Consider the following 15,557-nt stretch of genomic DNA (forward strand, 5'->3'; position numbering starts at 1 on the left):
TCTCTGTGCAGCAACCCCTGCCAGACCAGTGCCTGCTTCACCTGCACCCTTCACCCTACTCATAGGACTGAGCTCCCTACATACTTGTCCCTGCCCCAGCTGACTATTCTAGCTTTATTATTTTTATTTTTTGCAATCAGTAGTTCATATAACTTTTTAATGTTATCTTATTGTGTTTCAACTGAAGTATAGTTGATTTGCAATGTTGCATCCCTTTCAGGTGCACAGCATGCTCTGTATCAGAACTCTCCCCTGTGCTTGTCGAAGGGACGGTGAGGGGTGTGCCCCTCTGCTCGTCTCCCTGGTAACTGATGAGCCAACCTGATGTCAGCGCCCGCTATAACTGGCACCTCCCTCTCCCCAGAGACTGCTGCCACGTCCTGCCCACCGTCCAAGGTGCATGGTGGGGTGCTGCTCCAGGACTTTGCTTCAGACCTGTAAGCTCCCCTAAACCACTGATGTCTCTCTCACTGACTCCCGGCTCTTTCTTTGGTCTTGAAGTTGGGCACCTACGAGCCTTGCAGGCCTGTGGGGTGCAGCCCAACACATGCATTTCACAAGTATTTATTGAATATCAGTTATGTTTCAAGCCCTGTTTTTTAAATTTTTTTATTTTTTATTTATTTTTAATTATTTTATTTTTTTTTATTATTTTTTGTCTTTTTGCTATTTCTTTGTGCCGCTCCTGCAGCATATGGAGGTTCCCAGGCTAGGGGTCCAATCGGAGCTGTGGCCGCCAGCCTACGCCAGAGCCACAGCAACGCAGGATCCGAGCCGCGTCTGCAACCTACACCACAGCTCACGGCAACGCCGGATCGTTAACCCACTGAGCAAGGGCAGGGACCGAACCCGCAACCTCATGGTTCCTAGTCGGATTCGTTAACCACTGCGCCACGACGGGAACTCCTCAAGCCCCGTTTTAATGTCAGTGAATATCTATTCTCAAGGAAATCACTGTCCAGGAGGGGGTAAGAAAGAGACAGTTGTCTTTGGAGAGGCCTCTTAATAGATGTTTTTTTTATTAGGTAGTATTTTAGAAGGAGATAAGCGTTAGTTTAAATTTTTAGATGACAACCAAGTAGGGCAAGGAGAACTGAGGTGCTTGATGGGCAGATGGCAGAGCTAAAAGGCTGCACGGAGAGCTGTCCAGTTTGTTGCCATTCGAGCCCCGTCTGTGGGAGTAAGTGGGTGACCTCACATGTTCTTTAAGGCTCATTTGCAAAAATCAACAGATGTACAGGGAAGAAAGCTGAGTATATTGATAACCTCTGTCTCAAATAAGGGCTATTTCCCTCACTCTGTTCTCTTGAGTGGGGTCAGAAGAGCTACTATTCTGTCTCTGCTACTATTTATCAATCTGCCTTCTGACAAACCAGCGACTCCCACCCTCCCTTCCCTTCTCAAAGGGCTAGAAAGAGAAAAGCTTTTTTCAACCAGTCCCTTGACCCCCCCCACGCCCCCTACCCCTGGAGGGAGCCCCACGCTGATGAGGGTTGAGGTTCTGCGCCTCTTAATCCCAGGACTTTGGGGTCCTCAGATCCGAGGGAGCTCGTTGATGTGGCCCTGTTCCAGATTCTTTCCTGACCATGCTTTTTGCGTCTACGCAAATCAGCCCTTGCTAGGGTGGTTTGAGATGAGGCAGCCCTCTCCCCCGACGGTTCCCTTTCATCTCCGTGGGTTTACGTTTTAGGAGAGCATGATATGAATTGACTGGCTTATGTTTTCCCTCGGGAGGGGTGACACCATCGCTATTTATTTACCCGAGCTGTTCAGTAAAATTAAGTGAATGGTATAGTTTTTCCATTGCCCCAAAGAGTAGCAATCCGTCCCTTTCAAGGGCGCTCAGAAGAAAAGCATAACCTCACACGATGCCTCCAGCGTGGAGCTCGGGTCAAGCGTGACCAGGCTTATGCGCCCACTCATAATGGAAAACACCCGTCTAGTCCCTTGGTCAGACCCTCGGGACCTGCGGCCCAAGAGCACGATTCAGTGTTGATCAGGCCTGAGCCCAGAGCTGTGCAAAGTTAAACACTCCTGATTGCTTCCTCTTGATATCTAACTCGCAAAGCCTAAGCCAGGGAATATGTGTTTGATAAACGGGCAAGAGGAATAAACACAGAAAAGAAATAAATTAAGGAGGCTGACATTTTAGTGGAAACACTTATTGTGTTCCTTGAAAGGGCTTAGGTTCTGACTTACCTCTGAGCAGGAAAGGGATGGGAGCAGGCTGTGGGTTCTCGGCAGACCTTACAAAACACGAGTCACTTGCCTCTTAACCTACTGATGAGAAGGGCGAAGAGGCAGCTCTCAGGGGACAGGTCTTGGATTTGTAAGTGCCGGTTGAGGCCTTAAGGCAGGTGTTTTTCTCTGAGGCGACGACCTAATGTAAAGCCCTGTGGAAACTTGCTTCTCTCTACTTGATGTTGGGGGAAAAGTGCTGTTTAAGGAAGTTAAGTAACTTCCCCAAACTTACACAGCTCAGGAGCTGCAAAGCCGGATTCAAACCCAGGTGTATCTGGTCCCAAAGCCTCTCAATGCTCTTTGCATCGAGCCTCATCAACCCAAACCCGCAGCCCCGAGTCATCGGCCGGTGCCTTGGCCTTTCTGCCCCAAACCTAGCTCAGGGTGCATGCTGGCATCCAGAGCCGAGGGGACGAGGGCTTCGGCACAGGTGCGAGGTGGCCCTCCCTTGAGCGAGGGGCGAGTCAGGGACCACAGCTGCCTCCAGGCGTGGAAGGCAAGCAGAGCTATTATCAAGGGGAGGCTCCAAGTGATTGACCCAAAAGGAATAGAGGGTGAACGTTCAGCTGACTGCGTGTGCTGTATCTATTGAAGTCTGGGTGGAATCCAGAAGCTGCCCTGGCCTCTCAAACAGAGGGGGTGTGATACAGGGCACTGGTTACAAAGGTCATGGAAGAGCTGAGAAGCCAAAGAGGACACGGGGACACGATCTCAAGAGGAACAAGAGCAGAATCCTCTCCTGTCTCCCGCGATGGAGGGGCGACAGGCGGTGCTACTAGATCCTGGGGGTGGGACTGGGTCCTGGGAGGGGGTGCAGCCAGCAGTGGGCACCCTATCCAAAGTGGGGGCTGGGGAGGAGAAGAGGCACCTCGGCTTCCCCCTTCCTCTTACCTGCTGGGCTTCTACCAGTTGCTCCCAACGACTGAATTTAGAAGCGAGGAGGCAAAGGAGCCTGGGAAATATACCTCCGTACCTTAAAGGTCTGGACAGAGCAGGACCAATGAGAAGCTAAGGGCAAATACGCACTCTGCAAAACTCAGCAGTGAGTAGGCAGCAAATATGGTAATGGGGGGGTCGGGGGCGAGGCTGAAGGTATTAATTACTGCAGCCACTGGTATGGAGGCGTGGGTAGCATGCACAGACTCTCTTCTCGTCCCTAGCAAAAGTGATCACAAACACTTTTTTTTTTTTTTTTTGTCTTTTGTCTGTCTTTTTAGGGCTGTACCTGCAGCATCTGGAAGTTCCCAGGCTAGGGGTCAAATCAGAACTACAGCTGTCTACACCACAGCCACAGCAATGTGGGATCCGAGCTGCGTCTGTGACCTACACCTTAGCTCATGGCAATGCCGGATCCTTAACCCACTGAACAGCGAGGCCAGGGATCGAACCTGCAACCCCAAGGTTCCTAGTCAGATTCGTTTCTGCAGTGCCATGACGGGAACTCCCAATCACAAATACTTTAAAGCATTTTTAGGAAAGTGAGGAAGAGGGTCACAAGAATGGGTTAAAATCCGGGAGGCAGGAACGCCAAGGAAGTATGAATAATGCATGCTTGGTTTGCAAAACGGAAGAGCTAGAAGCAGCACAGAACTAACATTTTGTGGCTTCGACTCATGGTAACAAAGCTGGTCTAGAGGGTGGCGATTGAAAGCCCTGGCTGACTGAAGAAGAGCGGGGACACCAGGACAGGGTCAGCCCAGCTCCCGCAGCAGGCGGGAGGCTGTTGTGAGGACCTCACGCATTGCACCCCAGGACTGCAGAGGCCCTTCCCAGGCTGCCTTTAAGCAAGACCTTCCCCGGGGTGAGTAACCGTCATTTAGTTATTCATTCCACAGAAATTCACTAACCCCCTGCAATGTACAGGCACTCTTCTAATTTAATTTTTTTAATTTTTTTTTTTTCTTTTTTTCAGGGCCGCCCTAGCAGCATATGGAAGTTCCCAGGCTAGGGGTGGAATCCTAGCTGCTGGCCTACGCCACAGCCACAGCAAGGCTGGATCTGAGCTGCGTCTGCCACCTACACCACAGCTCACGGCAACGCTGGATCCTTAACCCACTGAGCAAGGCCAGGGATCGAACCTGCAACCTCTAGATACTTGTCAGATTCTTAACCTACTGATAGGTAATTATTCTAAGCACTGCAGAGAAGAAAGAAGACAAGTAGTAGGAACACCCCACCCTCAGGGGAGGCAGAGGTAGTCCAGTCCACCCACCGGGAGGAGGGGGCGGGTGAGCCCTCGGTCCCTACTCCCGTCTCACTCCTGGCTCTGGGGGACACATTTGTGGCAGTTAAACATGCGATAGGGACATGCCTGTGTCCCTAATAGAGATACTCCTATAAAAAACAATATTTCCCCCAGGTTCTAGTTTATTCAGTTTAATTCCACAAACATTTATTGTGTGCTAATTCTACGCCTGGAAATGGAGCTGCTGAGACAAAAATTTTCGATAAAAAGCATCACTCCTGGGAGTTCCCACTGTGGCTCAGTGGTAATGAACTCAACTAGTATCCAAGAGGATGCAGGTTCAAACCCTGGCCTTGCTCAGTGGGTTAAGGATCCTGCCTGGCCGCGAGCTGTGGTGTAGGTCACAGACTGGTGTAGGTCACAGACGCAGCTCGGATCCCACGTTGCTGTGGCTGTGGTGTAGACAGCTGTAGTTCTGATTTGACCCCTAGCCTGGGAACTTCCAGATGCTGCAGGTGCAGCCCTAAAAGATAAAAAAGCATCGCTCCTGCCCTCAGCACAGGAGGCATGGCAGATCCCTACCATTTTAATCCAGAAGTTGCTGCCAGCGACTGGAGGACTCCACAGGCTCAGGCAGAGGGTGGGAGGTGACGCGGGTCAGGGCAGCTCAAAGGTGACCGGAGCTGCAGTGCTCCCGTGGCTGTGGCTGAGGGCTGGTTTTCCATAGGGAAAGCCTTTCGGCCTTTGCCTCATAAAAACAGGCTCTGCTCTCTCTTCAGCGGCACCTACAGTAAAATTAGAGCCAGAACAGAGACTAACAGGGCTCCTGCGCAAGCAGGCCCTGCAAATGCAAACGAAGTGTTTCGTGTTTTTGTGACTGGGTGGAGCCCAGAGGATTTTCAGGGCAGCGAAATGCTCTGTGCGGTATTTCCTGGTGTAATTGTAGACACGTCGTTATAGTTGTGTCCCAACTCATGTGCACTCCCAGGAGAGGACCGCATGTCAACTGTGGACTTTGACATGTAACAAGTGTACACTCTGGGGGGGGTGATCACCGTGGAGGGGGGAGGGGTGGGGGTGGGGGAGGAGTGGGGGAGGGGTGGGGAAGGGAGAGGGGTGGGAAAGTTCTGTGCCTTCCGCTCAATCTTGCTGTGAACCTAAAAGCACTCTTTAGAAAAAGTCTTAATTTAAAAAAAAATGATTTAAGAAAAAAAAGAAGTTCAGGCAGCTGAATAAACTCCCCGGAACAGCCAGACAGACGAGACAGGCCATCCTGCAGGGGCCTGAGGAAGCTGGAATAGTTCCACCGGGGAGGGGGAGAGGAGGAGGGGGTGGGGGGGGGGGCTCACAGTCCATCTCTCCCTCCCCATCTGGAAGGCGGCGGGGAGCGGAGGCCCGTACACTGCAGTCTAACTTTCTCGTCTTATACGAATGCTTTGCAAAAAACACCTAAGTAATTTAACGTGGTCAAATATTATAATTTACTCTTCATTGTACTCATAATTAGGGGAAAATACATATGAACAAATTTCTTACATTGTAAACCCTTTCTTTTCTTTTCTTTTTTTTTTTTTAAGCCTTCCTCTGGGCTGATAAGGAAAAAGAAGACTGTCGAGTAGTCCAGATATCTTGCTCCTGGTGTTCCGCTCAGAACGGCACTCCCGGGACGGTACTGTGGGCCGTGACTTGAAAGTACAGATGCGCTTCTGTTTCATAAGAGAGAAGAGGCGGCGTCCAAACTTGGACATCCTTGGTGTAGAAGCGCTGCTTCCCGGGGTCTCTGTTTGCCTTGGAAAGTTACATTTTTAACCAAGGCCATGGCTAGCTAAGGGCACGGTTGACTCAGTCCCAGGATGCCGGGTATCGTGTAGCAATTTGTGCAGAGCTTGCACTCTCTGTTTGCCAGACAGGAGAAGGGCTGCTGGAGCCCTGCCAGCCCCCCCATCCTCCACACCCACCAGGCCTGCAGCCCGGGGCTCAGGGCAGACCTTCTCACCCGCCTCACCCGCTGGCTTCCTGCTGCCTCGTTTCGAGTGCATTTGTCTAGAAAAAAAGTTACTAAGCTGGATCTGTTCCTAAGTAGCCTTTTTATTTTATTTCATTTTAATTTTTTTTACTTTTTAGGCCCTCACTTGCAGCATATGGACGTTGCCGGGCTAGGGTCGAATCGGAGCTGCCGTTGCCTGCCGACACCACAGCCACAGCCACAGCTCATGGTGACACTGGATCCTGAACCCACTGAGTAAGGCCAAGGGTGGAACCCACATCCTCGTGGATACTAGTCAGATTCTTAACCCACTGAGCCACAACAGGAACTCCCCCTAAGTAGCATCTTGATCAGGACACTAATCTAAGGGTTTTCGTCACTCTCAACACCTGAAGACATCAGTGAAGATTCAACCTTTGTCTAAAACAGGGTCACTATTGTCGTTGGCTGGAACAGCCAAGTCAAAGCATTACACGTGGGTCCAGCAACTGGTTGGGGATGAACTTGAGGGTTGGGTGGACTGGGGTGTTGTTTGCTTCTTCAGCCTGTTGGTTAAAGCATCTGGAGTGGTCGAACAGGAATGGGAGGCCAGGGGCTGTTTCAGGGCCTTCTCCTCTTCCTCCTCGGCTTGAATTAAAAGATCTTATATCAGCATTAATGCCTTGGCAAGGTATCTGTTAAGGAAGCTGAATCCACCCTTGGAGAGAAGAGACGATACAAGAAAAAATGAGTGAACAGAAGGACACCCAAACATCCCAGCCTAGCGCTTACCAGGGATACAAATGAGAAAGCAACCTCTGGAATTTTATTTAAAGCCATACAACTTTTTTTTTTTTTTTTTTGGAAAGGCACTTTTTCCTAGTTTTCAAAGTTGGCATAGTCATTTTTATAGACCTTGATTCAAGTACGCCGGTGAGTTTGAAAAGATAAAATAGCTCCCCGCCCAGAGCGGACCTCGCCCCTCTCAGCGCCTGCACACTCTGCATTCTGTCCCCGTCGAGGGCAGCGTCTTCCATGGCATTGGCCTAGTTCTGCCTTCACCTCCCCAGGCCTCCCGAAGGCGGGGGCGGGGAACATCTTGGTCTTCCTGGTGCCCCGGCTGCACCTCGCCCTGTGCTGGCCTGTAGTGGGTGCTTAGGGTGGGGTGCTAACAGGCTGGGTCAGGGTCAAGTGTATACACTTTGGACTCAAACAACCTGCTCTGAGCCCCAGCTCTGACGCATCCCAGTGTGTGATCTTAAGCACGTTTCTTTAGCCTTGCTAAAGGCGAAGCGGTGAGACAACCGTCCTTGCTTCTCAGGATTTTCATGAGAAGTAAATCAGAAAATCCCAGGGCATGGTAGGCACTCAGAACCTCCTGCGGCTCAATCACGATGCTCTAGGCCAGAAAGTTCATCCATGCTGGAAAAACCGTCGGAATGAATATATGCAGCGTTCAGCAAAGGGAAACCGACTCACTGGGACTGATGCTCCAGAGAGACGGGAGTGTTAGGAGGCGGGTCTTAGGAAAAGCCCCATTCCTTGTCCAGTGGGATCAGAAGGCTTGGAGGAATTGAGGTCTCAGGAGCTCTTAGTGGGAGGGGATTTGCCCAGGAGAGTCTTGGGGGGGAGCTGGAGAACCCCAGAAATTGCCTTGTGCCTTGCTCCCTGAGCTGCCCCTCTCCCGTTCTCGCTCCCCACGTCACTGCTGAACTCGGAGAGAGATGGGACACTGAGGAGCCATTTCAGGGCCCGCCACGCATTCATCTGCCGCCCAGCCTTGCCCACCCTAACTCCTAGGTGTGTGTGTGTGCCCCGCAGGTGTGCCCTGCTCCGGAAGCTTCCCTGTGTGCCAACTGCACGGCTGGATCTCAGTAATGATGGGCATTGCTAAGCCTACAATATCCTACCATTCCGCCAATGCAGAAATAAGATAGCCCCGCAAGCAAATGGCTCCTAACATCTGAGTTATTTCTGGTAACAAAGAAACGGCGGGTCTGAATTCGGTCTCAAACCCTCCTGACCAGTTTCTATCGGCAACACTGGATGCCTTGAACCAAGGCAGTTCAGAAGGTGTGTTCGCAGCAGCTATGAACTGACATCCTTAGAAGATGAATGTTAGTTACAGACTTTAAAGAGAAATGTGGCAAGAGAAACTCTGATACCACTAGCATGTATCAGCCATGATTACAAGCTCTGGCCCACATTCCCACGTCTCTGAGATAACATAACATAGAGCATGAGGTCTGAACCACTGTTCTGTTGTGCCCGCTTCATGAGAGGAAGCCCCCAACCCTGAGAAACGGATGCCTCACACATCTGCACACACGCGCACACAGCGCAGAGAGCTCTCCCTCTCGGAAGGAGCGTGTGCCACTTTTCCGGGACCACGTTTGATTTGAAGCCTTGGCTATTTCACATGGCCTCACAACCCAGCGTGATTTGCTCTGGGATTAACTGTGCTATTTGAACGAAAGGCTTAGCTTGTTCTTAATCTTCCCTTTGAAATGCTGACTTCGAGCTTCAGTGCCCTGCCCATCAGGTTCCAGGCACGGATGAAGCCCAGAGCCAACATGCACGCAGCATTAGCAGCAGAAAGCGCCTGGGTCGAAGATCTGGGGACCAGATTTTCATGGCGCCTGTGTCGGGGCCACATAGCAGCCTTACAGATCAAAGCAGAGACAGAGATAGTGCAGCTTCTCTGGGGAGGCAGCAGATAACGATAAGGAAGGATAATTCAGAGGGGGTGGGTGTCTCCGCGACAGAGAACACACGCCTGTTGTCATTATCCATCCCTGATGAGGCTTCGAAACCTTCCCCGCCCGCCTGGCCAAGAACCAGCTGGGAAGCAGACCCCATGTGCAGTGGCTTCCAGAACTGGAGTAATACCTCCGCTTAAACGTGACCTTTCTGCCCTAGTGGAGACGGAGGCAAAGTGACATTCTCAGGTGTGGGGACGGGGCACTCTTTCCCGCCCTCTCTCGCGGTATTGGGAGGCAGCTGCTGAGAACTTGAGGTTCGCATCCATGAAGTCAGCTGCAAAGTCCTCTCCAGCATAGAAAGGAAATTGTCTCCCTCTGACCGCACGGCTCCCTGACGTCTCGCACACGGCCTCCGTCGGCTGCTGCGGCCCCATGGGCTTGTCCTCCCCCGGCTGCCCTTAGGGATGACTGGCATTGCCCAAAGATAATCATGCATCTGATGAGAGGGAGGAAGAGGGCCCAAGGTGACTTTGCCCGGGCTCAGCCTCAGGCTGGGTTCTCAGACACCACTTGCATTCTTCTAAGTGGCTTTGAAGGTGATGGGATGAATCAGGCCGGGCGCAAAGGTGGTGACGGTTTAGTAAGCAAGACCCGGGCACTCAGGCACTGATGCCATCTGCCCGGCTCCCACGGCCAGGCTCGGAGGTCAGTGTGGCGACCCGGACTGGGTTTGGGAGGAAGCAGGGCGGCGCTGAGGGCGGTTCCTGAGCCCCAGGTGTTGGGGAAGGGGGACTGCAGGAGCCTCCCTCCTGGGCTGTCAGGAAGGAGGAACCATTGTTCGCAGACGAGTGGACATGCAAGAGGCTCCGCAAGTTCCACCTGGAGCCTGGCATGTGCATCACGAGGACACGAGTTCATAAGGGAGAAAATGCAAGTGCGGGTCAGGTAAGCGAAGGGGATTATGGGTGAAGCGAACGCCTCAGCTCCTGACCCAGACTCTAGTTTATGCATGGTAATCATGGCCCATGTTTCTTAACGAGGCACAGAAATGCTGAGGAACATTTATTTCATGCTGTCAGGGCCCACACACACACACACACACACACACCATTGGCAGGTAGAGTCTCTTTTTATTCTGCTCTGGAGAGGAAAAAAATTTGAATGTTGAAAAAAACGGTCAAGGACTAAATGAGTTGAAAACAAAGCGAGAAAGGAGCCCTTTATTCTCTAATTAGGTCAGATTTTGGCCTGGCCTTTGTTTTGGAAATTCCACCCCCCCCACCCCTTTTTTGAAGCCTGGAATTTCAGAGAGGGCCAGCTTCACAAGGTATGAAACAAGACTGGAATGCAAGCGGTGGCCTCCACAGAGCTTTCCTGGGACATACGCCCGCTGTGCTGTCCCCAGGAGGACAGCACACGCGGTGGTGATGGAGCCACACCCCGGAGCTCAGCTGCTGATGTTTGAATCTCAGCTCTGCTGCGTCGCAGCTGTGTAACCATGGAGACGTTCCTCAACCTCTCTGGGCTTTGGGTTAACTCAGGTTCAAGAACTCTATCTTTCACGGGGTTGTCCTGAGGATTAAATAAGCTAATCTCTAGAGGATGCTAAAATCGTATTTTCTGGCCATTTTTACTAGCTGCAAATAATAGAAATAAATTGCTGATGAGGACCCCTGAATATTTCCAAATGACCCTTTGCTATCCCACGGGCATCATGACATCAGCTCGGAAGAAATAAAAGGCTGATTGTAGAAGGAACTAAGTCAGTCTGCAGGTTTCCTGGATTCTTAGATAGTGACATCATGTCAGAACTCTGTTGACTCTATTGTCCATTCTTTGCTAAATATTTGATGGAAGCATCTAGGCGGTAGAGGTCCTGACCTTCAGTGAAGCAGTGAAGGAGCAAAGCAGACATGTTCCCACCTGCGTGATGCTTAGACCAGGGCAGAGGAGAGTAATGTCCTAAGTAACCTCAATACCGGGCAATGCAGGTGGTGAGAGGGTTCATACAGTATCCTGGCCACTGACCAGGTAGGAGGCTGGGTCTCGCACAGCCCCAGCCCCGCTAGGTGCCCAGCACAGACCAGACATATAGTAGGTGCTCAACAAACATCCAAGGAACTAGCAGAGACGGCACGGGCCCATGTGTCTCGTGTTGTCCTTTCCCTCCTACTCTTCAGAGCAAGGACGCTTGTCCATCATTTGGGTGACCCAGCACCCAACGTCATGCCTGCACGTGGGGTGGGAGGCGGATGAATGTTCGTTGAATTGGTGCGAATGGCTGCTAAAGCCTAGTGTGTCTCGCCCTGTTCAACTGTGGGGGCCTTTCTTGCTTCAACCCAAAGAAGTAGGAAACTTGACAAGCTTGGTAGCCACGTTATTCTTAGGGGTTGGATCTTTTCATACCCATTGAAATGACATGCGTCCCTGGTTTTCCGTGCGCTCTCAGCTGCCAGGTCCGCTTCTTTCTTCTTAAAACTCTTCTTCTTTAGGACCAGGATCCCCTCGGTCCTCCCACATCCCTCTGGGACTTTGTTTAAAAATTTTTTTTTCCTTAAGTATAGTTGATTTATATTGTATATATATATATATATACACATTCTTTTTCTCATATTATCTTCCATCATGTTCTATCACAAGTGATTGGATAGAGTTCCCTGTGCTGTGCAGTAGGACCTCGTTGCTTCTCCATTCTAAATGGAATAGTTTGCATCTCCTAACCCCAAATCCCCAGTCCATCCCCCTTGGCAACCACAAGTCTGTTCTCTATGTCTCTGCATCTGTTTCTGTTTTGTGGATAGGTTCACTGGTGTCATATTTTAGATTCCACATATAAGCGATATCATATGGTATTTGTCTTTCTCTTTTCTGACTTCATTTACTGTGATAATCTCTAGTTGCATCCATGTTGCCGTGGATGGGATTATGTCATTCTTTTTTATGACTTAGTAATATTCCATTGCATCTATGTACACTTCTTTTTTTAAATTTAATTTTATTGGATTATAGTTCATTTACAATGTTGTCTTTTTGGTATGCAGCAAAGTGAATCAGTTATGCATGTGAATGTATTCATTCTTTTTTCCCATATCGGTCATTACACACTGTTGAGTAGATTTTCCTGTGCTCTACAGTAGGTCTTGTTAATTACCTATTTTACACGGTCGTGTGTATATGTTATTCCCATCCTCCCACTTCTTCCCTCCCCCCCCCAGTGGTTTCACCTATGTAACCATAAGATTGGTTTTGAAATCTGTGAATTTGTTTCTATTTTTTAAATAAGTCCTTTTGTATCATTTTTATTAGATTCCACACGTAAGCAATGTAAGCTATAGTATATGACATTTGTCTTTGTCTGACTTACTTCATTCAGTATGATTATCTCTAGGTCCATCCATGCTACTGCGAATGGCATTATTTCATTCTTTTTATGTCTGAATAATATTCTTTTTTTTTTTTTTTTTTTTTTTTTTTTTTTGTCTTTTGTCTTTGTTGTTGTTGTTGTTGCTATTTCTTGGGCCGCTCCCGTGGCATATGGAGGTTCCCAGGCTAGGGGTTGAATCGGAGCTGCAGCCACCGGCCTACGCCAGAGCCACAGCAACGCGGGATCCGAGCCGCGTCTGCAACCTACACCACAGCTCACGGCAACGCTGGATCGTTAACCCACTGAGCAAGGGCAGGGACCGAACCCGCAACCTCATGGTTCCTAGTCGGATTCGTTAACCACTGCGCCACGACGGGAACTCCTGAATAATATTCTATTATATGTGTGTATATATATGTATTTCCCATCGTCTTTATCCAATCCTCTGTGAATGGACGTTTAGGTTGTTTCCATGTCTTGGCCACTGTAAACAGTGCTGCTATGAACAGTGGGGTGCCCTTTGTATTTTTTCGAGTTGTGGTTTTCTTGGGATATACGCCCAGGAGTGGGGTTGCTGATTCATGGGGTAATTCTCTAATTAGTTTTTAAAGAAACCTCCTTACTGTCCTCCACAGTGGTTGCACCAGCTTACATTCCCACCCACAGTGTAGGAGGGCTCCCTTTTCTCCACACCCTCTCCAGCACTTACTGTTTGTAGGTTTTGTGATCAAGGCCAGCCTGACTGGTATGTGATGCCTCATTGTAGTTCTGATCTTCATTTCTCTAATGAATAGTGATGTGAGCACTTTTCATGGGGATTTTTTTTTCCATGTCTGTCTTCTTTGGAGAAAAGTCAGTTTAGATCTTTTGCCTATTTTTTTCTCTGTTTTTTCCCCCACGTCATCTTCCTCCTCCAGCAACATAGCATGGTCACCTCCCAGCCTCAGTTCCAAGCCCTGTTGTAGACATGGTTGCTGTTAGACCACTAAGTTTAGCAACCTGCTCCCTCCAGGAGCAAAACCACCCCTGACCCCAGAAGTGGACAGGTGGCCAGGTCAGATTGGCCCAAGAATGGGCATGTGCTTCAAGCATGGACAAGTCAAAGTCATTCTCGGGCGGGATGGCTGGACCCTGGTGTGAGAAAGCTGAGAGGATGTCGCCCTGGGGCTGTTGGCAGCAAGCAGGCCCTACGACGGGGAGTCTACCTGCAGAAAAAAAATGGAGACCGGCTGAAATGAGAGGTGGGAGAGAGAGCAGGTGAGAAACCCAGTCTCAGAGGCTCTGGTTCCGGCAGCCCTTCCCCGGCTCTAAGCTCCCCTGGCCTCTAACCCTGAGTCTCCCCGCTAAGGTGAGCTGGGCAGAGGGGGTGCTCCTGCTGGCAAAGGGCTCTGCTGTCCCCAAAGGCCCTCCTTCGGAGACCTTGCCTGCTCTTACATCTCCAGCCAAACCTCTAGGCAAACGGCTCCCCGTTTCTATCCACCCTCCATCTCTTCACAAGCCTGCACCCCACTGCCCACTCTCCGTGCTGGGCATTTTTCCGGATGTCACTGCCCCCCTCCGCTTCAGCAGGTGTAAAGCTCATCATTGCCAAGCTGAGAACCTTCTCCTCCAGGCTCTGTCTTGACCTGCAGGGTCTCATCTCTCTCCCCCAACACCTGCCTCCCCTCTCTCCTTCCCGCCCCCACCTGCCACCAGGGTGAGGAGTTGCTGCAGCTCCTGCCTTCACTCCGTTTCCTAAGCTGCCCTTCTTTCGGCCACCACATCAGTTAGGGGCGTAGCTTCCCGATGTGGCCCCCAGACTCAATCCTTCTGACCAGCCGTGACCAGAGGGGTAAGCCTGAGATTCTGTCTGCTGAATTGCGTCCAGGCTTCTTAGCGGGGCCCACAAAGCTGCCCTCAGGCCATCGAGCCAGCTTCTGGCCACGCTTCTCACCTGCAAGACCCCTGCTCCCTAACCCCACGCGCACAGCCCCTGCTCCCACCGCTGCTCCTCTGCGGTCCAGCTCAGACACTGCTTTCCTCCAGGGAGCCTTCGCTCTCCCCCTCGGCAAAAGTGAACTCTCTCCTCTAAGGTCCCAGATACCTTTTAGCCAATCAAATTACTTTAAACGAAGCTTTGTGGATATGGAGGAACGGCTGTGTGCCAGACTCTGGGGACTTTGCTAAGGAAAGTGGCCTCTGCTGGCACGGAGATCTCAATCCACTCACAAGAGACCAGGTCCCGATGCATTTATACCGCCTTCTTGTGGGAGCATGTTAGTCTTGGCCCCTTGGCCGCCTGCTTGGCATTTCAGGAACAGGGCTCATAAGACAGTTCCTGGTACCTTCTCCTATATGTAGTAATTCCTCAATAAATATTTATTAGCTTGTATAAGGCTGGGTCTTGGTTAGCAAACCCATAAAGGATAGAAGGTGTGAAACAAATACTATTCTTACAATGAAGGTCCGGGCTTAAGACCAGTCTTTTCAATCTGGTCATTTTAACAGCTGTGTGTAAAGTTTACCAAATTCTGCAAACCCAGTCACCGTCATGATACCACAAGCACCCTCTAGAGCATATGTGCTGTTATTCCCCTCATGACGGGGAGTAGAAGTCACATCCTGCTTAGTTGCTCATTTAGAACTGTGAGTTGCTACGATAGAGTAACTTCAAGGGCCATGGTTCAGGATGGCAATTCCAACTAGCCAGACATAAACACGCTTCCAGTGTGGAAATAGCTTATTCGGAAATTATTTCCTGGCTTGAAAATCTGTTTGCTAGAGGAATTGGTGTAAATAGGACAGAGCATCTTTCACTAAAGGCAGCGAGTGATTGGATGGGTAATGGGCTAAAATTTTGGAGCATTTGTGACCTACACTGTTTTATAAAATGGCAGCAAATGAATTTTCTGAAAAAGAATGAAGCCTCCTGTGCAAACGCTTTTAAACGAGTTATTTCACATTTTTTTATTCTTCATCTGAGGAATTCCACCTTAATTATCTTTTCTATTAGACTTGCCTTTTTAATAGAGCTGTCTTTCTATAATGGAATTTTTTTCCATGTACAAAATTTAGAGAGTTCATCAATTCAACTCAATAAAGTACATACACTTCAAGCCC

At 50.0% G+C, this 15,557-nt stretch overlaps 1 protein-coding gene across 18 annotated transcripts in view; it reads left to right on the forward strand.

The window, feature by feature from the left end:
- Positions 1–15,557, forward strand: part of LOC146404246 (uncharacterized) — a 205,060-nt gene that overhangs the window by 187,560 nt on the left and 1,943 nt on the right. For 4 of the 18 annotated variants that reach the window (XM_085023938.1, XM_085023935.1, XM_085023947.1 and 1 more), the window contains 2 exons: positions 221–437; positions 6,004–10,039. Coding sequence is in view for 4 of the 18 variants with exons in the window: in XM_085023935.1 (XP_084880061.1) it covers positions 221–308 (88 nt within the window). In the remaining 14 variants the exon portion in view is untranslated. Of the gene's footprint in view, positions 1–220; positions 438–6,003; positions 10,299–15,557 lie in introns of those variants that run through there. The other 14 variants (XM_085023941.1, XM_085023957.1, XM_085023960.1 and 11 more) reach the window with 10 other exon arrangements.

This window comes from Sus scrofa, chromosome 4 (assembly GCF_054392235.1).
Source record: "Sus scrofa isolate SSC_HxYL_T2T_F1_AM1 chromosome 4, Sscrofa_HxYL_maternal_Yorkshire_Landrace_v2.0, whole genome shotgun sequence".
Lineage (NCBI taxonomy): Eukaryota > Metazoa > Chordata > Mammalia > Artiodactyla > Suidae > Sus > Sus scrofa.